The sequence below is a fragment of the Cynara cardunculus genome, assembly GCF_001531365.2.
Source record: "Cynara cardunculus var. scolymus isolate 2C chromosome LG 7, CcrdV1, whole genome shotgun sequence".
NCBI lineage: Eukaryota > Viridiplantae > Streptophyta > Magnoliopsida > Asterales > Asteraceae > Cynara > Cynara cardunculus.
The window spans coordinates 3,627,129-3,649,175 of NC_037534.1; the positions used below are offsets into that span (position 1 = coordinate 3,627,129).

The 22,047-nt window shown below is 34.5% G+C and overlaps 3 protein-coding genes across 4 annotated transcripts; 2 read left to right on the forward strand and 1 right to left on the reverse strand.

Annotated features, from left to right (window-relative positions):
* Window positions 1-822: 822 nt before the first annotated feature.
* Window positions 823-4,223, forward strand: LOC112516025 (50S ribosomal protein L25). Of its 2 annotated transcripts, XM_025123046.1 has the most exons (4): window positions 874-1,103; window positions 1,215-1,274; window positions 2,343-2,472; window positions 3,747-4,223. In XM_025123046.1, the coding sequence occupies exons 1-4, from the start codon at window positions 900-902 to the stop codon at window positions 3,968-3,970; spliced, it is 618 nt and encodes a 205-aa protein (XP_024978814.1). In that variant the 5' UTR covers window positions 874-899; the 3' UTR covers window positions 3,971-4,223. The 2 variants fall into 2 exon arrangements, with proteins under 2 accessions (XP_024978813.1, XP_024978814.1); XM_025123045.1 differs by having other exon boundaries at window positions 823-1,274.
* Window positions 4,224-7,459: 3,236 nt separating this feature from the next.
* On the forward strand, window positions 7,460-14,132 carry LOC112515235 (peptidyl-prolyl cis-trans isomerase CYP40). Its single transcript, XM_025121917.1, has 10 exons — window positions 7,460-7,933; window positions 9,136-9,636; window positions 10,142-10,229; window positions 10,315-10,367; window positions 10,870-10,974; window positions 12,315-12,390; window positions 12,734-12,771; window positions 12,886-12,954; window positions 13,067-13,151; window positions 13,917-14,132. The coding sequence occupies exons 1-8, from the start codon at window positions 7,763-7,765 to the stop codon at window positions 12,937-12,939; spliced, it is 1,086 nt and encodes a 361-aa protein (XP_024977685.1). The 5' UTR covers window positions 7,460-7,762; the 3' UTR covers window positions 12,940-12,954; window positions 13,067-13,151; window positions 13,917-14,132.
* Window positions 14,133-15,331: 1,199 nt separating this feature from the next.
* On the reverse strand, window positions 15,332-19,696 carry LOC112515975 (patatin-like protein 2). The gene is made up of 6 exons (XM_025122970.1): window positions 19,511-19,696; window positions 19,233-19,414; window positions 18,522-18,714; window positions 18,280-18,441; window positions 16,057-16,359; window positions 15,332-15,556 (listed from the first exon to the last, which is right to left on the reverse strand). The coding sequence occupies exons 1-6, from the start codon at window positions 19,694-19,696 to the stop codon at window positions 15,332-15,334; spliced, it is 1,251 nt and encodes a 416-aa protein (XP_024978738.1).
* Window positions 19,697-22,047: the final 2,351 nt, after the last annotated feature.

Consider the following 22,047-nt stretch of genomic DNA (forward strand, 5'->3'; position numbering starts at 1 on the left):
TATTTACGGGTGTTAAATACGAAATATACTTGGAACATTTTAGAAAAATTGTCCCAAGGTTAAATTTTATTTGGGACCAATTTTGGCCATTTCTACTCAATTTAGAGATGGCCAAATGGGCTTGGCCTGGCCCCGGGAGTCGGGACTGATTGGGACCGTTGGTTAATGACCGGTTATGGTTTTCATTCAAAAACAAGGCCTGCCATGGGACCGGTTTGGGATTGGTTATAGGCTGGCATGGGACCGACCCGATCTTTTTTCAAAAAAATTGTTTTCTTATATGTATTTTTAGCTTTATAAGTGTATTTGATTGAAAATCAAATTACGAATTTACAATAAAACATATTTTTTAAGATTTGATTGAAAACCAATCATAAAAACTTTAATAAAACGTAATTTTTAAGTATATTTGATTGAAAACTAATTATAAAACTATAATAAAACGTACTTTTTAAGTATATTTGATTGATCCAATTAGATATGTTAAAGTGTATTAGAATAAAATTAAAATATTTTTAAAAATTCATCAAAAAGAAATTTTTAAAAAATATAAAAAGAAAATGTTTTTTTAACATAGGATCGGTTTAGGCTCAGCCCGAAACCGGGAATGGGACGGTTACCGTAGCCAGGCCTTGGTATTTTTGACGGAACCGGAACCAGTTCGAATTGTTACTGTTTCAGCCGAGGATCGATTTAGGCTCGACCTGACTTGGACCGGCTTTTGACCCTTTCTAGTTTTCTACTACTCAAGTACTCATGCAAAAATTGAGCCCAATATAAGATTTCTAAAAAGCCCAATTAAATCTATTAATTACGAAACACCAAGCCCAATAAAGGCATGGCTAAATCCTCACTTTCTCGAGAGCTTTCAAGTGTTTCCCATCTACATCTACACTGAGATGACGATGTCGAAGTGGTGGCGCACGGCGGTGGTTGGACTGAGGAAAACGGCGGAGACGTCAAGGTCGTACCATACAATCCAAGCCATTCCTAGGGAGATTTCCGGTAATAGAATCTCCGTCAAAGATAGAGCTCAAGGTCGAATACCGGCCGTCGTGTTCGCACAACCTAACCCTAGTACTGACGGCGGAGGCAGTAGTCCGGTGAGGTCCGTTGCTAGAAAGCACCTATTAACCACCGAGAGAAAGCAGATTCAGTCCATTCTTAAGTCTATTGACCTTCCTTACTTCTGCTCCACCACTTTCCCCTTGCAGATCAGAGCCGGGTCGGGCTCTTCTACGCTACTTGAATCCGGAAATGTTCTCCCAATCAAGGCAAGTTTACTATTCCATTTGCGAGTGTCGTCGTTGAACCAAATTATTTGTTTGTCCCAATTGTTTATGTGAATTAAGTGTTCGATATAAAATCATCAATACGGTGAACACTGTAAGAATATTAATGCAATTAGTGTTTGAGACCATGTAATTTTCCTTTTGAATTGGAATCTAACTTGCACACTTCAAAAATCGAACTCATATTGAGCAATTTTTCGATGAATTTGTTGAACATTATGCAATTGAACTCATTATTATAGTAGTAGTATACTAGGAGTTCAGACATTCAAAAAGCTTCAGTATTTGAAAGTAGCCACTTTGGGTGCTTTTGGTACGACGGGACGTAAGAACAAAAACTTGTTTCAAATTTGATGAGACATTTAGACAGACCCAAATCATAAACCCTAAACCATGTAGGACAATGATATATTGATGGCACAAAAATAGGGAGCAAATGGATAACAGTTTTGTCTATCCATATGTATGGTCTTGGATTATCGATAATGATTTTTCTTTAGAATCCGGATGCTTGATCAATTCACTTGCTTCTATTATGTCACTATTAATCACTAATGTTGGAATTCTGGTTCTAATTTATTGTGATAATTATGTCTCATGATCGTGGATATTTGAGATTTTTTGCTTATGTGAGTTTTTCCGGTACTTCCACGATGGGATATGTTATTGGTTCAAATTCGATGCAAGTTTATATGGACAAGCATGGTAAATTACCAAAATATCCTAAAGTCTTGCACAAAAAATTTCACCCGCCAACCTCACTCTCGGCCATCCTGTCCATCAAGTCCCATCTGCACACGTATCAGTGAAATATAATCTTGGTGATTAAATCTCTGTGATAGCTGAGATGAAGTATTATTGTATTAAGGTTATTCCTTCTCCATCCAGGGCCTCTAGATTTCTGATACTTCGTATCATAGTATATGATAGTTAAATAACAAAAAAGTTTCACTTTCTGACTGAAAGTTGATGGCTATTTTGGCGAATAATGCTGATGCTGGATTCAGCTTGTTTCGCTTTTGGTTCTGATAGATTCGGATTTGGCTGTAGGTGCATATGGACACAGAGACAGGAAAGCTTTTGAATTTGGTATTTGTTTGGGCGGACGAAGGAACAGAGCTGAAGGTCGATGTTCCCATTGTCTTTAAAGGCGAAGATTCTTGCCCTGGTCTCAAGAAAGGTTCGTTTTTTCTTCTGTTTGGCAGACAATTTTGATTAGTTATCTGATGCTATCATTTATCAAGTGTCCTATTCAATTTTGTGTTCTTGAAACTTGGAAGTATAGGATGCATATTAGGTGGTGGGATCGGGTTTTTTATTTCAGGAATACTAATATGTGTTATTGGCTCTTACAAATATTCGTAAAAGGTAACCTAACAAGGGTCACTATTCATTATGAATAGAATTAGAGAAAGCATACTTTCTAATCAAACTTACTGGGATGGCATATCTTACAAACAAATAACAAGGGTCGGAAACCCTGAAGAAACATAAGAAAGGGAAAAAAGATAGAAAGGAGACCACTCGGAGGAGACATCTAGCAGAGTAGAGGTACGACAAAAACAACAATCAGATGAAAGGAATACGTTATCAGCACATCGGAGGGAGATAATTAATTAATAAAACGTCACAACGATGTTTGGAGATTCAGAGTGAAATCTTTATGCTCTTCAAACCAAACCAAACAAGTCCATTTTTTTTATTAACCTGGATATCCAACCCATTGTGTCAGCCGACTAATCCCAGGGCGACCACCTGCTTTGCAGATAGCCCAAAGTCACCGAATTTGAATCTCCGTGGCCACAAGGGGATTTTTATTCCTCCTTGGATTTGAACCTGTGACCTCCCGGTACTTTTGACCTTTGGAGCCAAGTTCAAACCAATCAGGCACCACCCTTGTGGTTCAAGCCCATTATTTTTCAAGCCAGGGGAAACATCTCTCCACCCCTTGGGGTAGAAACAAGGTCTATATACATCCTATCTCCATACTCTACCTTTGTATGCAATATATTGGGTGCATTTGGTATGGGACGGGACGGGACATAACAGAACTGGACGTGTAAAAGTGAGAGTGAAGTAGGTGGGAGAAAGTATTGTGGAATGTTTTATGGCTTTAAAATGAAATGTCTAGTTTATTAATTTACATATCTCATCCCATTTTCTTGGTTTTTGTTCCACCTATTCTGGTGTGTTGTCATTTGTCACATCAAATATGAGACAACAAGTTTTTGTTCTGATCTGCCTTCATCCTGTCCAATCACACCTTTGATCTGGTTTTAGTTATTACTGCTGTTAACCAAGTTTACCACCATTTTTCCTTTTTGGGTATTAGAAAAAAGAAACGATACAACGCTGATTTTTATTGGTTACGGGGATTGTATACTTTTTTTACTAGCACGAAAAGATGAATCCAATTTTTGTGATCTTATTATTCACTAATTGTCGAGAAACCAGGTGGTCTTTTGAACAAACTAAGAACTAGTTTGAAGTACAAATGCCCATCGGAACACATTCCCCAGAAGATTGAAGTCGATATCAGCAATCTGGACATCGGTGATCGGGTATTCATGCGCGACGTTAAAGTCCATTCGTCTTTGGAGCTTCTAAGCAAAGACGAAACCAGACCCATTTGCAAGATCGTTGCCTCTAAGCAAGATAACCCGAATCAAACTGCGTGATCCCTGAGATTTCAAATGTCAGCGTTGTCCCGGGTTTTGAAAAGGTTATTGCTTGTGATTTGGTCGTGTGTCGTGAGAGATTTTGTGCAATAAATTTCGTTATCAGGTCTTATAAGTAATTTTCTAGCGATCGATAGATATCTTGTAGGAATGGGTTTTTTTTTTGTTTTTTGTATCGATGGTGTTTTTATCGAACCTTTTTTGGATTACATTATAAAGGGGCGTCTGGTTAGACCTCGAACAGATTTTTCAAGACCGAGATTTTGAACATTTAACCCGCTTTTTTAATCTTAACAGATAAAAATCTTCAAATTTGGAGAACTTTTTTATTGTTTTGAACAAGAACGTTGGATGTATTATGTAAAGTTTATATCAAATTTTGTTGAGATAAATTTAGGGCAATTTACATGAAAAAGTAACGTACTTTTAACTTGATTCTTATTTTGAGTAACTTACTTTCAAAACTTTCATTTTGGTAAACTAAAATGTAAAGTTTTAAGCATTCAAGTACTCGGGTAACCGGTTTGAAGATTAATGATATATATAATATAAGGATGTTAGACATATATAATAGAAATAATCGTAGAAAATGTGATTACAATTGTTTAGTAATAGTGATTTATATATATAGCATAACTATATAATAAGAGTTTTAATTTATAAAAAATGTTATCTTACTTTAAAAAAAAATATTATGTAAAAAAATAATAAAAAAATTCAAAAAAGCATATGTTTAAATAATAATAATAATAAAGAATAAAAATAAAAGTGAAAATTCCTTGAACTTCTATTTGAAAATGTAAGATAAATGATATTTTAATGTGCTAAAATAATTAGATATATATAGATGATGGTTCCTATTTTCTTAGCATTTAATATGTTGAAATATTTTATAATTAATCAAAATTATAAGAAAAAAAGGATAGATATGAAAGAAGTCATCTTCTCTAAATGATTTTGTATTTTTGGTCTCTCTTAACCATTAAATGTTTTGATTTCATTCTAAATAATTATATTTCATTTTACAATATATCATGAGAGTCTCTTAATCATTATATCATTTAATCGTTTTACATCAAATCATTCAGCAACTGTGAAACAGTCTCCTTGTTTGCAATATATGTTCTTTATCACATTTGAATCAGACCAACTTAAATTGATTTATTACTGAATAAAACCACCTGCTAAATATATATTTGTGATATTTTTAATTAAAAATAATATTTTTTTAACAATGTCATTTCATAATTGAAACAAAGAAACAATAATTTAGTTTTGGCTTCAACCTGAAGAAAACCAATGATCGTTTTGTTATAAATTCAGAATAAAAACCCGAGTTGTCCAATTTGATTTGATTCTTGCAACTAATAATACAGTACATGTTTTCAAAAAGGGCTAAAATCCAACCATGAGGGAATAACATCAAATATGGTGACATCTTCGAAAAACTGATGAGGTGTTTTGTTAGATGTATTAAGCAGTAATCAATGAGAATGAAAATAATAATAAAAAAATGTTTAGTATTCAATAATATAATGGGTTCATTCATCCAGAAACCCAAAATTTTATTCTCGATTAAACTGGGGGGAATAAAAATTCATTCTCGTTTTCATTCCTCAACATTAGCCAATATAATTTAAAGGATTCATTTGGTACACGTACAATCTTGAACAAACGAGTGTGGAGGTAAGCAGGGTGAAATAATTGTGTAAATGTTTAGGGTTTTAATTCGACATAAGTAATTTAACATTTTACCGTCCGTGTAACATCTCCATAATTTTTGTTTCACATATTTTGATGGTACCAAAACAAATGCATTTCAACATGGGTTTTGTTGTTGTTACGAACCACAAACGATAGAACGAGTCCAAGTCCATGATTTACTTATTTAGTTGGACAATTTTTAACGGGGACACCAAATATTAAATTTAACCAAAATCATTCTTATGGAAACACCAAATTTGATGTAATATTTTTCGTTTACATAAAAAATTACACCAGTGAGAAAGGGTAAAACTGGACATAACTAGAATATTACATTTTGGTGTAAGCGCTATGGTGATATCCATTTAAGTAGATTTTCTGTTTGTTTCAAATTTTACACCAAGTTTTTAAGGAATTGATATAATATCTGGTGTTATCTATTAGAGATGTGTGAATATTCATAAATCAGAGATAAATAAAGTGCAAAATTTCATGGAAAAAATAACATGCTTTAACTTGATTTCTATTTTGGATAACGTACTTTCAAAACTTTTGTGTTTAGTACCAAATATGTGAAATTTTAAACATTTAAGTACCTGGTAATGAGTTGAAATATTAACCGGTTATCATGATAACGTGGTGAGTAATGTAATATTCAACTCAATATTATTTGGTGAAATGGGTAGTGACATGTATTTTTTTTAATCTAAAATTAATATTTTTTTAATATAAAATTAGTATTCAACCGGTGACCCGGATACTTAAATATTTAAAACTATACATCTTAGATACCAAAATTGAAGTTTGGAAATTACGTTACCCAAAATAATAATCAAATTAAAGTACTTTACTTTTTTCATGCAATTTGCCCTATAAAAAGGCTACATTTTTCTCAGAGATCGCAAATCAACGTCGCAAGACATTTTTTAATGGTCTCTGACGCTTTCAAACACACCGAGATGAAAGTGGACCCACCCTAAAATTATATTGAGATACCGCAAGTTATAGCATCACAAGAAAATGCATCGACGTACAAAAGCAAGCCAAAATCGCAACCTGCTGCATCACAAGAAAAAATGACTTGCGGTTTTTGACTATTTTATACGAAAAAATAAAATCATGATTATAATATAAAACCTTTTTTTTTTCAGACCATTTAAGATGATAATCCCATTTTTTGTTGTTACTTTACCTATTAATACCAACAATAAAAAATGAGGTACATTCATTATGACCTCTCATGGTCTATTGTTACATTTTGAGAGTTGGAAAGTATTTAATGCATATGTATCTATATTGGTATTTGATATAGGATACTATTTTGGGAATAAAGGTTGAGTTCACGTGAGACCAACTTGTTTTCGTAAGACCATTTTTTTACACTTGAAACTCACAGCAAAACGCCATGAAGGTAAAGAAAAGTCGAACTTTCACAGGAAAAACACTGTGAAAATTACTTTGTAATAGATTAATAATTACTTTTTTATAGTATTAAATGATAAAATTTATAAAAAAAATTAGACACCGAATACCGATGCTAAAACCGGTTCCAAGATCGATTCCCAAATATAACCGGTTCCGATTCCTTGCCGCTTCCGATAACAAAAATCGGTCACATTAATTTTGACCGGATTCGGACCTTTGCTGGATTGCTCACCCCGAATCCTGGACCGGAGGAACCGACACTCCGTATCACATGTTGGATCAGAGCCGAAAGGTCACCCCCCACCCACACGACGAGGGTCACGTCAACGTCAACCCCATCCGACAATCTCGCCATTCGAATGTCTTTTCCTCCCTTTACTCTTCAACCGTCCGTTCTTTTGCAAAATCAAATCCCACCGTCCATACCATCCGTACACCACTTACTCTCCCTGGTCCGTCATCTACTCTATCACAGCCTCAGGCGCTACAATATACCCCGCGTATCTTAGCATCATCCCCCACACAACTTTCAAAATAAATAGCGGGGGGAGAAGAAGCAGAACCGGTTTTAGGGTTTTGATTCACTCTCTACTTTCAAGTTCTTCGAATTCCGTTTGCTGGTGTAGAGAGAGTGAGAGAGAGAGAGAGAGAGAGAAAAGGAAAATGGTGAATCCGAGATGCTATTTGGACATAAGTATTGGAGGAGAACTGGAAGGGAGGTTGGTGGTGGAGCTATACAAAGACGTTGTTCCGAAAACCGCTGAGAATTTTAGGGCTCTTTGTACCGGAGAGAAGGGGATTGGCCCTAACACTGGTGTTCCTCTTCATTTGAAGGTATAATCTTCTTTTGATACACTTCTAACCTAAATATGTGTGCAGTTGTTTGTTTAGCATATTCGATTTCGTAATTTTCTCGTTTTTGTTTCATCTTGTGAGTTTTCATGTAAGATTGGTTGATTGTTGCTTGAATTTGTTTATCTGCTGGAGCCTGATTCTATACTTTGTGTTGTTCGTTTGGAAGTGGCTTGTATTTTGCAAGTGTTTATGGAGGGAAATTACAAGTTGTATTAGAGTCGAGGATGATATGAGTGCCGGAAAATGAAAGCAGACTAAAGCAAGCATAAGAAATTTTGTTCAATCTTGACTCGAGTGGTAGTCAAGCCATATTCAACCCTGATTGCACGTGTTGTAAGTAAATAATAAAATTATACCATCTATTTCTCTAATTAGGTAGTTCCTATGCTTTCTAATTTTGTTTGAAGGAAAAGGTTCATCTAGAATTGTGAGTTCTGCCAAGCTTCCTAGCATTGTCATTTAAAAAATTGGTTGAGTTGTTTAGACTCCTTGCTCACACACGAGTGTTTGGTTTTTGGTTTGCTTTTTAGTAAAAACTGTTGAGATTGGTGAAGGTGTCAGTAAAATAATTTAATCATGTTGGATGAGATGATAGCAAGCTTTAGTGGCCTTGTTTGATCAAAAGGTTCTATTTGTGTAGAAAGGTCACTTTGTATGATGAGGATAAGACTTTCTACGATTTACATGTAGAGTATCAGGCTGCCCAAGGAGAACAATCACACAAGATCTGTTTGATGTTTACTAATTTATGGCCTCACAGCTAAGGAAATGATTAGATATAAAGGTGGTTTCTCGTCCTAACATGAACTTTTAGATGCACTAATTATAAGAGGGCAATTGTGCGGTTGTGCCAATATGAGGCTTCTACGAGAGGCAGAGGTCAACCAAAATCTGTCCTTGAAGTGCTAAAGATAGATTTGAATGATATACAATAGAAGTCATCCTTAGATACGAGTGCGTGGAAATTGGAATGAACACCATTATATTCATCAACCTTAGATGGTTTACATATTTATATATGCTCAATATTTTATAGGTGTTTTTGGTTGTCTTTAATCCACCTTCAACTAGTTTGTAATAAACGCATGTTGTTGCAAATTATTTCGTTTAGTACCTTTTCATCTATTTTCTTGTGTGGACATAAGTACTGCGTAATAGCTCATTGTTTGCTTTGCTTTCAGGGCTCCTGTTTTCATCGTGTTATTAAAGGTTTTATGATTCAAGGTGGTGATATATCTGCTCGAAATGGCACTGGAGGAGAATCAATCTTTGGCATGAAGTTTGAAGATGAGAACTTTGAGTTGAAACATGAAAGAAAAGGAATGCTATCAATGGCTAATTCTGGTCCTAATACTAATGGCTCTCAGTTTTTTGTCACTACAACTCGTACTCCTCATCTAGATGGGAAACATGTTGTGTTTGGCAGGGTTATTAAAGGAATGGGTGTAGTTCGTTCGGTTGAGCATACTACTACAGGAGAAAATGACGTACCCACTCTAGATGTCATTATAGAAGATTGTGGGGAAATTCCCGAGGGAGCAGATGATGGGGTGTGTGACTTTTTCAAGGATGGTGACACTTACCCTGATTGGCCACTCGATCTTGATGTTAAGCCTGAGGAGATTTCTTGGTGGATAACTGCTGTTGATACCATTAAAACCTTTGGGAATGAACAGTTCAAGGTACCTGCAGGCAAAGTACTTTACAAGCTACCTTTTACTTCCTCTATCCAAAAATAAATGTCCACAATGAAAAAGGCATACATGTGATGATTATACTTTTTAATCAACAAAATGACAATTTTACCCTTAATATAAAGGAGTAATGAATTTCTCCATTTCGTTGTTAAGGGTAAAATTGAAAATTTAACACTTATTTTTATCAAGGGCATTTATTTTGGAACAAATTAAAATAGAAATATGAGACTTATTTTGGGATGGATGAAGTAGTATTCAGATTACAATCTCATGCATGAAATAGTTTAAGTTTTTCTTGGGTAAAGAGAAATAATAGGAGTTACTGTGAACTGATCCACAAGATATGCATATGTGCTTACTTCTTTTTTTGTAGTCCATGTTGAACTGTAATTAGATCTGAATTTCTGCAAAGATGATGTGCGTTCGTTATTGTTTTTATACAACAATGACTATATTGCTTTTATATTTTTCTTATTGTTAACTTCTGTAGAAACAAGATTACAAAAATGCTCTTAGAAAGTACCGCAAGGCTCTCCGTTACTTGGATGTCTGCTGGGAGAAGGAAGACATTGATGAAGGTGGGTGTTTGTGAACATGAGGACCAAAATTAAATAGTCATGTGTTTCTTACTAATATGATTCAGCTGTTCCTCTGATTTTTCAGGAAAAACAGATTCCCTAAGGAAGACCAAGTCTCAGATATTTACAAACAGTTCTGTAAGTTGTCTTCTTTCTCATCCTACAACCGTACTGCCACCTCAGCTCTTGAAAACTCTGATTTAAACAGAGAAATAAGTGAGAACACAAGGTTAATGTGGAAATTTCCATAAACATATTGTTAAACTACCATGGTGGTCGTCTGTAACCAATGTAGTTTGGTATGTGTATCGTCTCATTAAATGAGATTCGGCATTTATATTGAAAGATTTGTATTTGTCTTCTGAGTTCTTATAGGTCAAGCACCATATCATTTTGGTCAACTGCCAGATCATGAACTTTTCTTTAACATTAATCTAGCATTTGGTTATCATTTTCTGTGAGAAGGACCAATGGCAAACAATTAGTTTTTTTTTTTTCTTTTTATTAGTTTTCTTATTGGAAACGTGCTTCATTTTTGGACTTTCAAGCAGTTCTTACATTGTCTTTATATTTATGTTGAATTGTTGCCTTTTCAAGTTTTTTCTTATCCTTCAAATGTTGATAAACATTTCTTTTTTAGGCCTGCAAGTTGAAACTGGGAGACTTGAAAGGAGCATTATTGGATGCAGACTTTGCACTCCGTGAAATGGATGATAATGTGAAAGCTCTGTACCGTCAAGGCCAGGTTGGTAACTGTACTTGTGTGGTATATTGATTACAGCTCTTATGTTTCTTTTTTATTGCATCTCCTTTTGGAAGTTCATTTTTGTGGGTTGTCATTGTTTTCTTATATTCTTTCTGATATAGTGTGTGGGAAACTTGTATGCTTCTCTGCACGTTTGATTTGGGGTATTGTTTAAGTTCAAAAAAAAAAAATAATGTTAATAAGACTGTTATTTATGTCCTTTTCTTATCCTGTAGTAGTCCATACCTGTATTTTGTAATTTTTTCAGCAACGATGGTATATGTTGGGGAGTTCTTATATTAAGTTATCTCGAACTATGGACTTAAAGGATGGAGTTTTTTCCCACATTTTGCATTTTTGGCAGATATGTTTCTTGCAAGGTTACCCATGTGCCCAGGAAAATTTTATTTTTTGTGATAAGAAGCTTCTATTATAATTAGATGTTTCTGATTATAGCAATATGTTTGAAATTCATATTGATTGGTTCTACATGAACACAAAGGTCGTTTCTCTAGTTTTCCCCTCGTTCTGCTTCCACAGTTGCAATTAATTCACATTGAATTTCAGTCATTGTAGTCCATGCTTTTGGTGGGAAAATAAATTTATTTCCAATTTTATAGGTCTAGATCAAAGATGATAACTATATGATAGCTTACAATCTAGGAAACAGGGTGTGTTGCTCAGTGACTTGGTGCTTAATTGTCTAATTTTTTGCAATTCAGGTGCAATCTCTTTTTTCTTCTTTGTTTAAAGAATTTATTTGCATCTAAACTGTATTGTTTTTATGCATATATAATTATATACAAATAAAATGCAGTCTAAATAATTAAAAGAATGGCATATCACCCACAGAAATGGATTCAGTCATTTTTAAGCTTTGGGCTTTTCAACTTAATCCTCTGGGATGTCTAAGTTGCTTCATCCATATACTTGCTTCTTAGGTTTCTACTAGGAACAAACATTTTCCTTTTAATCTTTTATATTATTATTAGTTTCATATGAACTTTAAATTGGAAACAACCTCTCAACCCTCTATGATAGAGACAAGGTTTGCGTACTTTCTATCCCCCCGACTCTATCTCTGTGTGTGATATATTGAGTTTGTTTGGTCTTTATGAACTTTAAATTGAAAATGGTTTACCACAAAGGTTAAGTTTTGTTGTAATTTGGCATGAAAGTTGTATTGTTTTGACTTGGCAGTGGTGTAATTTTAAGCCTTGATGGTCATGCTCTTGTGCTTTACCATGATGGTACTGAATCAAATACATGTGGATCTGGGATTTGAAATATTTAACGACAGTTTCTCGCAATGTTGATTCACTGTGCTTTTTTTGTACCAGGCAAGTATGGCACTCAACGACATAGATTCTGCAGTTGAAAGCTTCAAGAAAGCACTAGTCTTGGAACCTAATGACGGTGAGTTAAATCTATCTTTTATCACATGCTTGCTTTGTATACATCTGACACATGACATTACAATTCCATATGGAGTATTTAGTCTGGATTGTTTTGTGTATTATCGCTTTCTCTGAAGCAACTTTTCAAATCTTTATCGTATCTTCCTTTCTCTTTGTTACACTTTTCACAAACCTTCGGGTCTTCACGGAAATAGTCACTCTACTCTTTGGGGTAAAGGTCATGTCTGTTTACATCTTACCCTCCCCAAACCCAGGTTTGATATACCGGGTTCGATTGGTTTGGTTTGGTTTTAGCATTTATTCCGGAATCTTGTTCTGACCTTATTCTTCTGGCTGTTCAGGTGGTATAAAGAAGGAGCTAGCTGCTGCAAAGAAGAAGGCTAGTGCATTCATTTGATATCAATATCAATTTCTTTATTTAAAGAAACTAAGTTGAGTTTTTTCTTGGTAGAAATTTTAAGAGACTTTGGCTTATAATGTAAAGTGAATGCAGATTGCTGATAGACGGGAACGAGAAAAGAAATCGTTTGCCAGAATGTTTCAGTAGATTACAAAGATAAAGGTTTGACATACTTCCTTTTTAAATTCCCTGAAGTGTCTTTTCATTGTTATGATTCAACAGAAATCCAGGATTTGATTGGGTAAATAATTATTGTTCAAACGTTTATTTTCAGGCTTCATATTTGCACCTGCTAGATTTTGTAAACCTCAAGTTAGACTCTTTCCTGTCAAGAACATGTTCAACTTGAGATACATCAGGTATGAGCTCAAACTCAAACTATACTCCCTTGAACAAAATTATCGTCCATATATCGTTTTTAGTTTGTCCTAAAATAAGTGTCTAATTTCAAAAGGTGCCTACTTTCTACTTTCTAGGCATGGCAACAGGGTGTGGGGAATGCGATCCTTTTCCCCGGCCCTGGTTCCACTATCTCATTCTTGCCCCTCGGCCCCTGCGGATACCGGGTATCGAACCCCCCCCCCCCTTCTTTTTGTTGGGCCTATCCCTGGTCCACCCCCGGTTCCACGAAAAATGGTTCAAAAAATGCCTACAATTTGGTTGAAAAATATAGTACAATATGTACTGTATATAAAAAGTATGCTTTTAATTAATATATATACACGTGGAAGGCGCAGGTTGGGAATACATCACCCAGCCTGGCGCCGATCTTGGTTAAGGACATGTCGGGGATCCCTGGCCCCGGTACCCGTTTTTACAGGGAATACCCAGTCTCGAACGGGGTGGGGCAAATGACCATGCCTGCTACTTTCTAATTCCACCTTTAACTATGAGATATAGAAAATTTTAACTTTCCATATTATTAAGAGTAAAATTGTCATTAATTTGTTAAGAAATGTAGTTATTACAGTGTTAATTTATTTTTTATTGTGGACATTTATTTTGGGATTGAGATTTGAGGGAGTATCTCAGGGAACTTTAAATAACACATCAGTTTAAGCAATTTTTTAATCTCCAAAATCTAGCAGTTCACTGATGCACTTTTTCTTCTTTCCCCTTTCCAGGCTTTGTGGGAGATCTTTGAAACAACTGTAAGAACATAAAAGCCTGTTTAAATTTTGTTCTGAAACTCTTTTTTTTGTCTTGGCTGTGTAACACTAGCAAAATTTGAGTTCTAAACATTGCTTATTGATGAAGACTCGGAGGTTTATTCGAACATGACTGTTTTCATATCACGTGCAACATATGATTTTATTTCGAGAAAAAATGGATTCTGGTGCATATGCTTTTCGGGATTGTGATTTATATAGTTTATGTGCCTTAATCACCTGGACTTGTTGCCTTATGAAAGCATTAGGTCTTGTGTTTGTTTCCCAATTATCAATTCTTTGGAAGGCCTAAAATTTGTCTCGTATGGAACGTATGTTTAGCATGGGACCGAAGCCCACTAGATTACTCTCGAAAAGAGACCTTGTAGAGAGAAGGGATTTTAACATATAGAGGTGAAATAATCTTTGGGGGGGTTTACTGAATGTTTACCACCTTCACATACCTTCTCAAGTTTCATTTTTGGCTATTAGATTGGGTTATTGGTAAGTGTCTTTTAAGTTTGACCCTGTAAGCGCTTACTGGTCCTTGCCATGCTCACCGGCAAGGTAATTTAATAACTTATACATGGTGGACGCTTACCTGGTAAGTGTTTGGTAAACGGCCCTCAAGTCTTGCTGATGTGGGACTTTAGCATTCTCTCCAACAGAGCCTAGACAAGCACAAATTGTACCCAAGTGCGGATAGGGTGCTTGATGAGTAAAGATCGATTCAATTTGTCGAATCCTAGGAGTGGTAGATATAGCTATAATACATTGTGAATATGTGGAACCTCTTCGAATTTCTTTTTAAAGGAGCCACTAAAGAGAGGAGGATTCCAACATATATAAAGGTATAATCACCCAAGTCTAACCGATATAGTACTGGTAATGGGCCGTTTACCCGAGTACACTGTACTAAGTAAAATTCTAGTCCATTATATATAACAATTTTCCTAGTAAGTGTTTATCAGGTAAGAGTCATCATCTCACTTGTCAGGTAAGACTCTCGGGCTTTGCCCTCGCTCTTATCGGGTAAAGATTCTCGGTCCATGTCATGTTCATCCAGTAAGGTAAGCGACCTAGTAAGCTCTTACTGGGTAATTATCAAGTAAACGGTCCCTAACATACTGTTATTATGAGATGGTTTAGGATGTGCGACAGATTTAGCTACAAGTTTGGAACCATGACCATCGAAGCTATGTTTCTGTTGGAAATATTTTTGCTGATATAATCGAGGAATTTATTTTGTACAATATTTTTAAGCAACATTTCTACTATTCCTCTTGGATCAACAACACGTATACAATTATACACGAACTGTTAACTTGGTGCCAAAATGAAAAACAGCCTTCCTGCCTGGGTTGTTGGTATGAAGAAACGGAATGAAGCGTTTAAGCTGCTAAACGACGCCTTCGTTCTGCAGAAAGCATTTGGGCGAAACGAGTTAAAGCTTCAGCGTTTGTACCTTCCCCTTCCACTGGTTCTAATATGCCCGTCTCCAAGTCCAATCTCGATACACTTTTGTTCAACAATCGCTTCCCGATATTCTCCAACGTCCTCATATTCTCATTTGTCGAAATATCCATCTGAGTTGTTTCTCCTGTCAAGTTCTCTTCCTGCCATTAATACTAGTTTTGATTACTAAATATTTAACAGAAAATGTACTTAGGAACCGTCTATACTACGTCACCTGTCACCTGTCCCTTTTCAGGATGTATATTCGTTGTGAATAATGCATTCATGATGAATATGGAGGTATTATTCATTATGAATCACACGTTCATATTCCTGATAAATATGCTATGTGTGGCGTTGTGGATGGTTTTTGGGTTCTTAATCAATTTTAGGTTATTATCGGAATCTACCCTAACAAGGATACACATCGGGGAAGGTTGAGATGGTGAGATTGGATTTCAACGGTTAGATGGAATGATTTAAGGATGTGATGAATAATGTGTTCACAACTTACAACTAGAGACGGACAAAAATGCCAAGCGTGAAGCCGAAGCTGAAGCCGATGCCTCAACTGAGCTCGAGCCTAGTAAGCCCAAACCTAGGCCCAGTAACCCACACCTAGCCTTTGTGCCTGATAAGGCCAACGGTATTAGAATCTCACCTGAATACGTAGATAATTCCTTTCCGCATTGAAGGCTCGGAAGAGTGTAGAGACATGAATATCGACCATATCAGAGCTTGCGTCGCTATAGATATGAATAATGGGTGCTGAACCGTTGTCGAAAATCCAACTGAGCAAACCCCATCTTGCAGCTATCTGTGCTGTATATTTTTCAGAACTTTTCTGCATACCGGTACCAAGAGAAAGAACAAGCATCCTTCTACCATCAATATTTCTCGAACCCGTGAACTTGTATTTCCCATTCAGCACTTCCTTTGTTACATGTGTGAGAGCCATTTGGGTCTGCCATCATATATTTTCATTATCATCTAATATATCACAATTGTTAAAAAATTTAGGGTCTGTTTACCTAAATGCTTACCCGGTAAGCGCTTATCATTAGGAGTCAATGTCGTAATTTATTCTACCGAATAAGATTATAATACATCAAAATGGTATCGTATACAACATATTACCTGGTAAGCGCTTACCCGGGTAAGAGTCGTCACATTCACTTACCGAGTAAGACTTCATATTTATCATTGCTCTTACCGGGTAAGATTTTTGACCATTGTCATATTCATCCGGTAAGGAAAATTTACCCAGTAAGCACTTACCAGGTAAGTGTTTAGTAAACGGTTATTTACTTTCTCTTTCATCCACCTACAGAGTGTTTAATTCTAGTTCAACCTGATTCTTTTTATCATTTATTAATGATCCAAATCCAACCTAAAATTATATATTTAATGTTTTTTATTGGGCAAATTGCATGAAAAAGTAACTTATTTTAACTTGATTCTTATTATGGGTAACGTACTTTCAGAACTTTTATTTTAATACCTAAGATGTAAAGTTCTAAACATTTAAGTACTCGGGTAACCGGTTAAAGACTAGTTTTAGATCAAAAAATTTCATGTCACTAACCACGTCAGCAAATAATACTGAGATGGATACCACATCACTCGTTATATCAACATGATAACCGGTTAATGCTTCAACGGATTACGCGGGTACTTAAATGTTTAAAACCTTACATCTTATGTACTAAAATGAAAGTTTTCAAAGTACATTACTTGAAATAACAGTCAAGTTAAAGTACGTTATTTTTTCTTGCAATTTGTCTTGTATCATTTTTGATTTTTTTGATTTTAAGTATAAAAAATAGATTAAAAAACTATTTCATATTTTAAAACATATCAATGAATTATAAAAAAAAAAAACTTGTCATACAAATAAAAATAAACAGTACAAGTAATAAAAATAAGTATGAAATTACATATCTAAAAGATGTAAATAATCATAAAGAAAATTGAAAAAACCTGAAAATTTTGAAATTTTCAAGATGACGAAAATACTTGAATGAAGAAAAAAAAAGAAGTTAATGTGATGAAAACACGTCAATATTGATTTCTACTTGTAAGGAAGTGAAAAACATGAATTTTGATATATTATTAATCATTAGAAGGTATTCGTGCAATGAATCGAGATATGTTTCGATTTCAATGTTTCATTTTATCTTTTTGGTTTCTATCGGTGTTATAATACGAATTTATGTGGTTTTGAGCAAGTAATAATGTTTTTTTTAATAAAAATATATATTTGAAAATATCATAAAAATTAAAAAAAAATATAAATGTTTTCAAATTTTTTTTGTAATTTCTTTAATTTAATTTTTATTATAATTTAATTTAGATTTGATGACGAAATAATTTATTTTTGTTTTAATAATATAATTTTTATGAAGATAATAACTAAATATTCTGTTAGAACTCAATAATTATCTTAATTATATTTTAAATTTTATATTTAAAATAAGAATTTTATTCTGTATTTGATTATATTTATCTACAGTTAGTTATACGAATTCAAATATGAAGCTTAATAAGTTTTATACTTACGTATACTTGTAATCTTGAATTTTAAGTACTATGCATTAATAAGCAATATTGCATGTATATAAAATGAGTTTTAAGAGTTTTTATCAAATGCTTTATAATATAGTATAGATATAAGTTTTTATCCTAAAAAGAATCTAAAACTAACCAATTAGGTGGCGAAGCAAGGCATTAAAAGTAAAAGATAAAAAGCGGGTATCAGATCATTTATTAATTTTTTAAAAACCTTGTTCTCTCTCATTCATGATCTGGTTGATTAAGATCATCGTGTCAGATTGAAAACAACAGATATAAAAAACTTTATTGGATCATGTTAAGATGCAATTACCGGATTGTTTGCTGCGACCCCACCATCGATTAGATCAAACGTATGCTTAGTTCCATCAATATCTCTGGTCTCGAAATAGTACGGCGGGAAATACGTTGGAGCTGCCGAGGTGCTGATGCATACGTCTGCCAGATAAGCGTCTTTCCAAGGAAACTCTCTTGCCTGAACGAATCACATAAAAAACTCATTACCAAATACAATATAAACAACTTAAGAATAACGAGAAATTGGTCGAAACTTACATGAGAGGTTGAGAAGATTGTAGGTTGAAAACGTCTGATGTCGAAAGATGGTATGACAATATCCGTTAACGTTTGTTTGATAGTCGTGTTTCGTAATAATACCTTCGTCAATGTTCGCAGATACTTTCCGTCATACTTTGGTCCTGCGACCTCACCAAATACACTTGCTACTGTATTCACGAACTTGCTCCGACTGCAAAGGGAAAAACAACATCTGAGTCTCCATTGAAATATCTGGCTTGATTGTATCTGATTTAAATGGTAATATTTTTGAACGTAAATAAATTCAAGTTTTACGCTTAATTATTCCTACTACATTTTTCCGAAATAATTTTCTAAAATAAAGGGTTTTCCTTCTTTTGTTTGAATAAAGCGGAAGATACTAACGAATCGTTCAAACAGAGGCTCACCGGCTCATAAGCACAGTTTATGCCACTCGAATGACGTTTTTTTGTGTATAAACGCTGTGTCAGTTTTGCATATGATATAATATATTGAATATAATAATATCATACGTGCAAAATAAAATTTAACATGAAAATTATAGAAGTCTTCAGAGGAGAATACCCCAATTTGCAGTCTTGATCAGAAGGAAAAGTTTGATTAATTTTCGTCTCATCAAATCCTACACTGAATTCGATTCGGGAAAAAAAATGAAAACTCTGTATTTAATCAAAATCAGATCGGTTCAGAAAACAAATACGAGTTTACCTTCGTTTAGGGAAGATTCGGGGAGAATGCTGAAAGTAAAAATTTATAATGTCTTTTGCTGCATAAAGCGGGCGATTTCTATCATCAGGAGCAGCAAGCATGGTGGTCATTAATCCTCCGGTGCTCGTTCCAGCTATCACGTCAAAATAATCCGCAATTCGTGCCTCTGGGCCATCTAATTCCTATCCCAAGAAAACAAACGTATTCTCCAATCAAATCTTTAATGCTCACGACAAATTAGATCAAGAAACGCACAGATGCGTTCAGTATACACGTACCTGAAGCTTGGACTCAAGAAACGCAAGGATGGTGCCAGGAATGATACCACGAACACCACCACCATCGATGCTAAGAACGCTGACAAATCTCGCCCTGCTTAACCTTTTCGGATCATCTGCCGTGATGGGTTGTATGGTTAGCAACACGATTACAAGCGAAACTATAACAAGATTGGTGTTATTCATTGATTGTATCAGAAAACCGAAATACAAAAGATTAAGGAGGAGAAAAGGGTAGATCAAGAGGGGGGTGAATTAAACATATATGAAATGGCTTTCCACAAATTTCAAGAAATCTTGAATTTTGACTTTTGTTGCCTTTTGAATTTTGACTTTTGTTGACTTTTTGAAAGATTGTATTCAACCATGGTAAATTGAAGGTGCATTCTAGTTTCAATTCTCTAAAGAATTTTCAAAGCAACACAATTGAGAAAATGAAGGAGGACCATACACCTCAAATAGGTTTCTATTTCCCATTTCTTTTTTATGAAAATATTAAAATTCGGTTCAAATCGATAAAAACGAAAATTATGAAATCCGTTTACCATGTCACATTACCTTACTGGATGAATATGGTAAGGACCATGAATCTTTCCCGGTAAGAACGAGACAAAGAACAAGAGTCTTACCCTGTAAGTGAAGGCGACGATTCTTACCATGGTAAAAGCTTATCGGGTAAATTATTGCATATGATGCCGTTTTGGTGAAGTAAAATCTTACCCGGTAAGTAAGTAATAGCGTTGAATTTTACCGGTAAGCACTTATCGGGTAAGTTTTTTGTAAAGAACCCCTTACCCAGTGAGAGTGACGGTAAGAGTCGGTAATCTTACCCTGTAAACCACAAGGGTGGTGCCTGATTGGTTTGAGTTTGCCTCCAAAGGTCAAAATTACCAGGAGTTCCCGGGTTCAAATCCAAGGAGGTTCAAATGCAGTGACTCCGGGCTATCTGCAAAGCACGTGGTCGTCCTGGGATTAGTCGGCTCGCATAATGAGTTTAATATCCAGGTTAATCAAAAAAAAATCTTACCCTTTAAGTGAAAGTGGTGACGTTAATCCTGTTAACATGTACTGGGTAAATTGTTGAATACCATGCCATTTTGATGAATCAGAATCTTAACCAGTAAAGTATGTGAGACGTTAACTGTTACGAGTAAACGTTTGAATAAACTACCCTTTAAGTGAGTGATTAGATAAGTTAACTGTAACACCATTTTCAACGAGGGCACATTCCAAATCATTCTAATGGGAATGTTAAAATCTTATAACTGTAACATACCAAATCATTCTAGGAGGCCAAGAACTACGATACTGATAGGCTGAAGGTCCTTTGGTTACACGTTAAAGACGTCTGAATTTGGACTACTGTAATGTTCTTTTCTCATTATGATTCTCATATATCAGACGCTTTTTATTTAAACTGTAGCAAGAAATTTGAGTTTCTATGCTTAATAAGACCTCATATATCATTTGATTCATAATTTTTATTTTTTTAACTAAGAATTTCAATTTTGGTCATTTTTAAGTAAAATATAACTTAAATTAGTTCGTATCAAAATATATTTTAGGGGGCGTTTATCTGGATGAACTTGTTACAAGAATCGATAATTTTACTTAGTTAAAGTGCTGATAAGGATGAAGAGTCTTGTCAGATAAATTACTACATATATTATTGTTTTAGTGGGTTATATTATTCATTAAGATAAATTATAAAGTTAATTTTTAAGGGTAAAAACTTAATTGAGCTATGGGAGAATAGGGGTGTAAATGACGCGAGTCGAGCTCGAGTATCACTATACTCGACTCGAAGTCGAAACCCAATTTCCAAGCTCGAACTCGACTAAAAAACTCACAAGTAGTAAAAATCAAAGCTCGACTCGAACTCGATAACTATTTCTCAAACTCGAACTCGAATCAAGCTCGAACTACAACTCAAATCAAGCTCGAACTGTAACTCAAATTAAATCAAGCTCGAACCAAACTCACTCATTGAAATTTATGAAATTTTAGGGTGTTTCTCTTATAAATTTTAAAACTTAAAGGTTTTTTTTTAGTTTTTATAAAACTAAAGAAATCAACTTCAAACTTTATCATAAAAAAAATACATAGTTAGAAATTTCATTTACATCCCACTATTTTTATAACATCTTTTTCTCTTTTCTTTAATATCAGTTATTCTAATGTGAGACAATTTTACTAATCATCTTTATAATTTTTTTTAATTGTGATTTTAATAAAAAAAATGGATTAATTTTTATAATTAAAAAAATGCATAAATTTGTTTAAATATCTAAAATGTAAGATATTTTTATTATTTTATGTTTTATAAATTTTATCATAAAAACGTATTATATTTTAAAACTAATTATATATAAAATAATCGAGTATCTCACAAGCTTTTCGACTTGAGTATTGAATAGTTTGACTCGGCTCGTTAATATGTCGAATCGAGCTCGAGTTTGAATCGAGCCTGTTCGAATCAAGTGTAGACTGAGCTTTAACCGAGTCGATATCGAATAACTCACGAATTGTCTGGTATC

Excerpts from the sequence above, each read along its gene's own strand:
- LOC112516025 (XM_025123045.1), top strand. The coding sequence starts at position 900 with ATGACGATGTCGAAGTGGTGGCGCACGGCGGTGGTTGGACTGAGGAAA. Across the intron at positions 1,275-2,342 it reads GAAATGTTCTCCCAATCAAG|GTGCATATGGACACAGAGAC; the intron begins GCAAGTTTACTA and ends ATTTGGCTGTAG. Across the intron at positions 2,473-3,746 it reads TTGCCCTGGTCTCAAGAAAG|GTGGTCTTTTGAACAAACTA; the intron begins GTTCGTTTTTTC and ends TCGAGAAACCAG.
- LOC112515975 (XM_025122970.1), bottom strand. The coding sequence starts at position 19,696 with ATGAATAACACCAATCTTGTTATAGTTTCGCTTGTAATCGTGTTGCTA. Across the intron at positions 18,715-19,232 it reads CGAATCTTCCCTAAACGAAG|TCGGAGCAAGTTCGTGAATA; the intron begins GTAAACTCGTAT and ends TTCCCTTTGCAG. Across the intron at positions 18,442-18,521 it reads CAATCTTCTCAACCTCTCAT|GCAAGAGAGTTTCCTTGGAA; the intron begins GTAAGTTTCGAC and ends TGATTCGTTCAG.
- LOC112515235 (XM_025121917.1), top strand. The coding sequence starts at position 7,763 with ATGGTGAATCCGAGATGCTATTTGGACATAAGTATTGGAGGAGAACTG. Across the intron at positions 7,934-9,135 it reads GTGTTCCTCTTCATTTGAAG|GGCTCCTGTTTTCATCGTGT; the intron begins GTATAATCTTCT and ends CTTTGCTTTCAG. Across the intron at positions 10,230-10,314 it reads GAAGGAAGACATTGATGAAG|GAAAAACAGATTCCCTAAGG; the intron begins GTGGGTGTTTGT and ends CTGATTTTTCAG.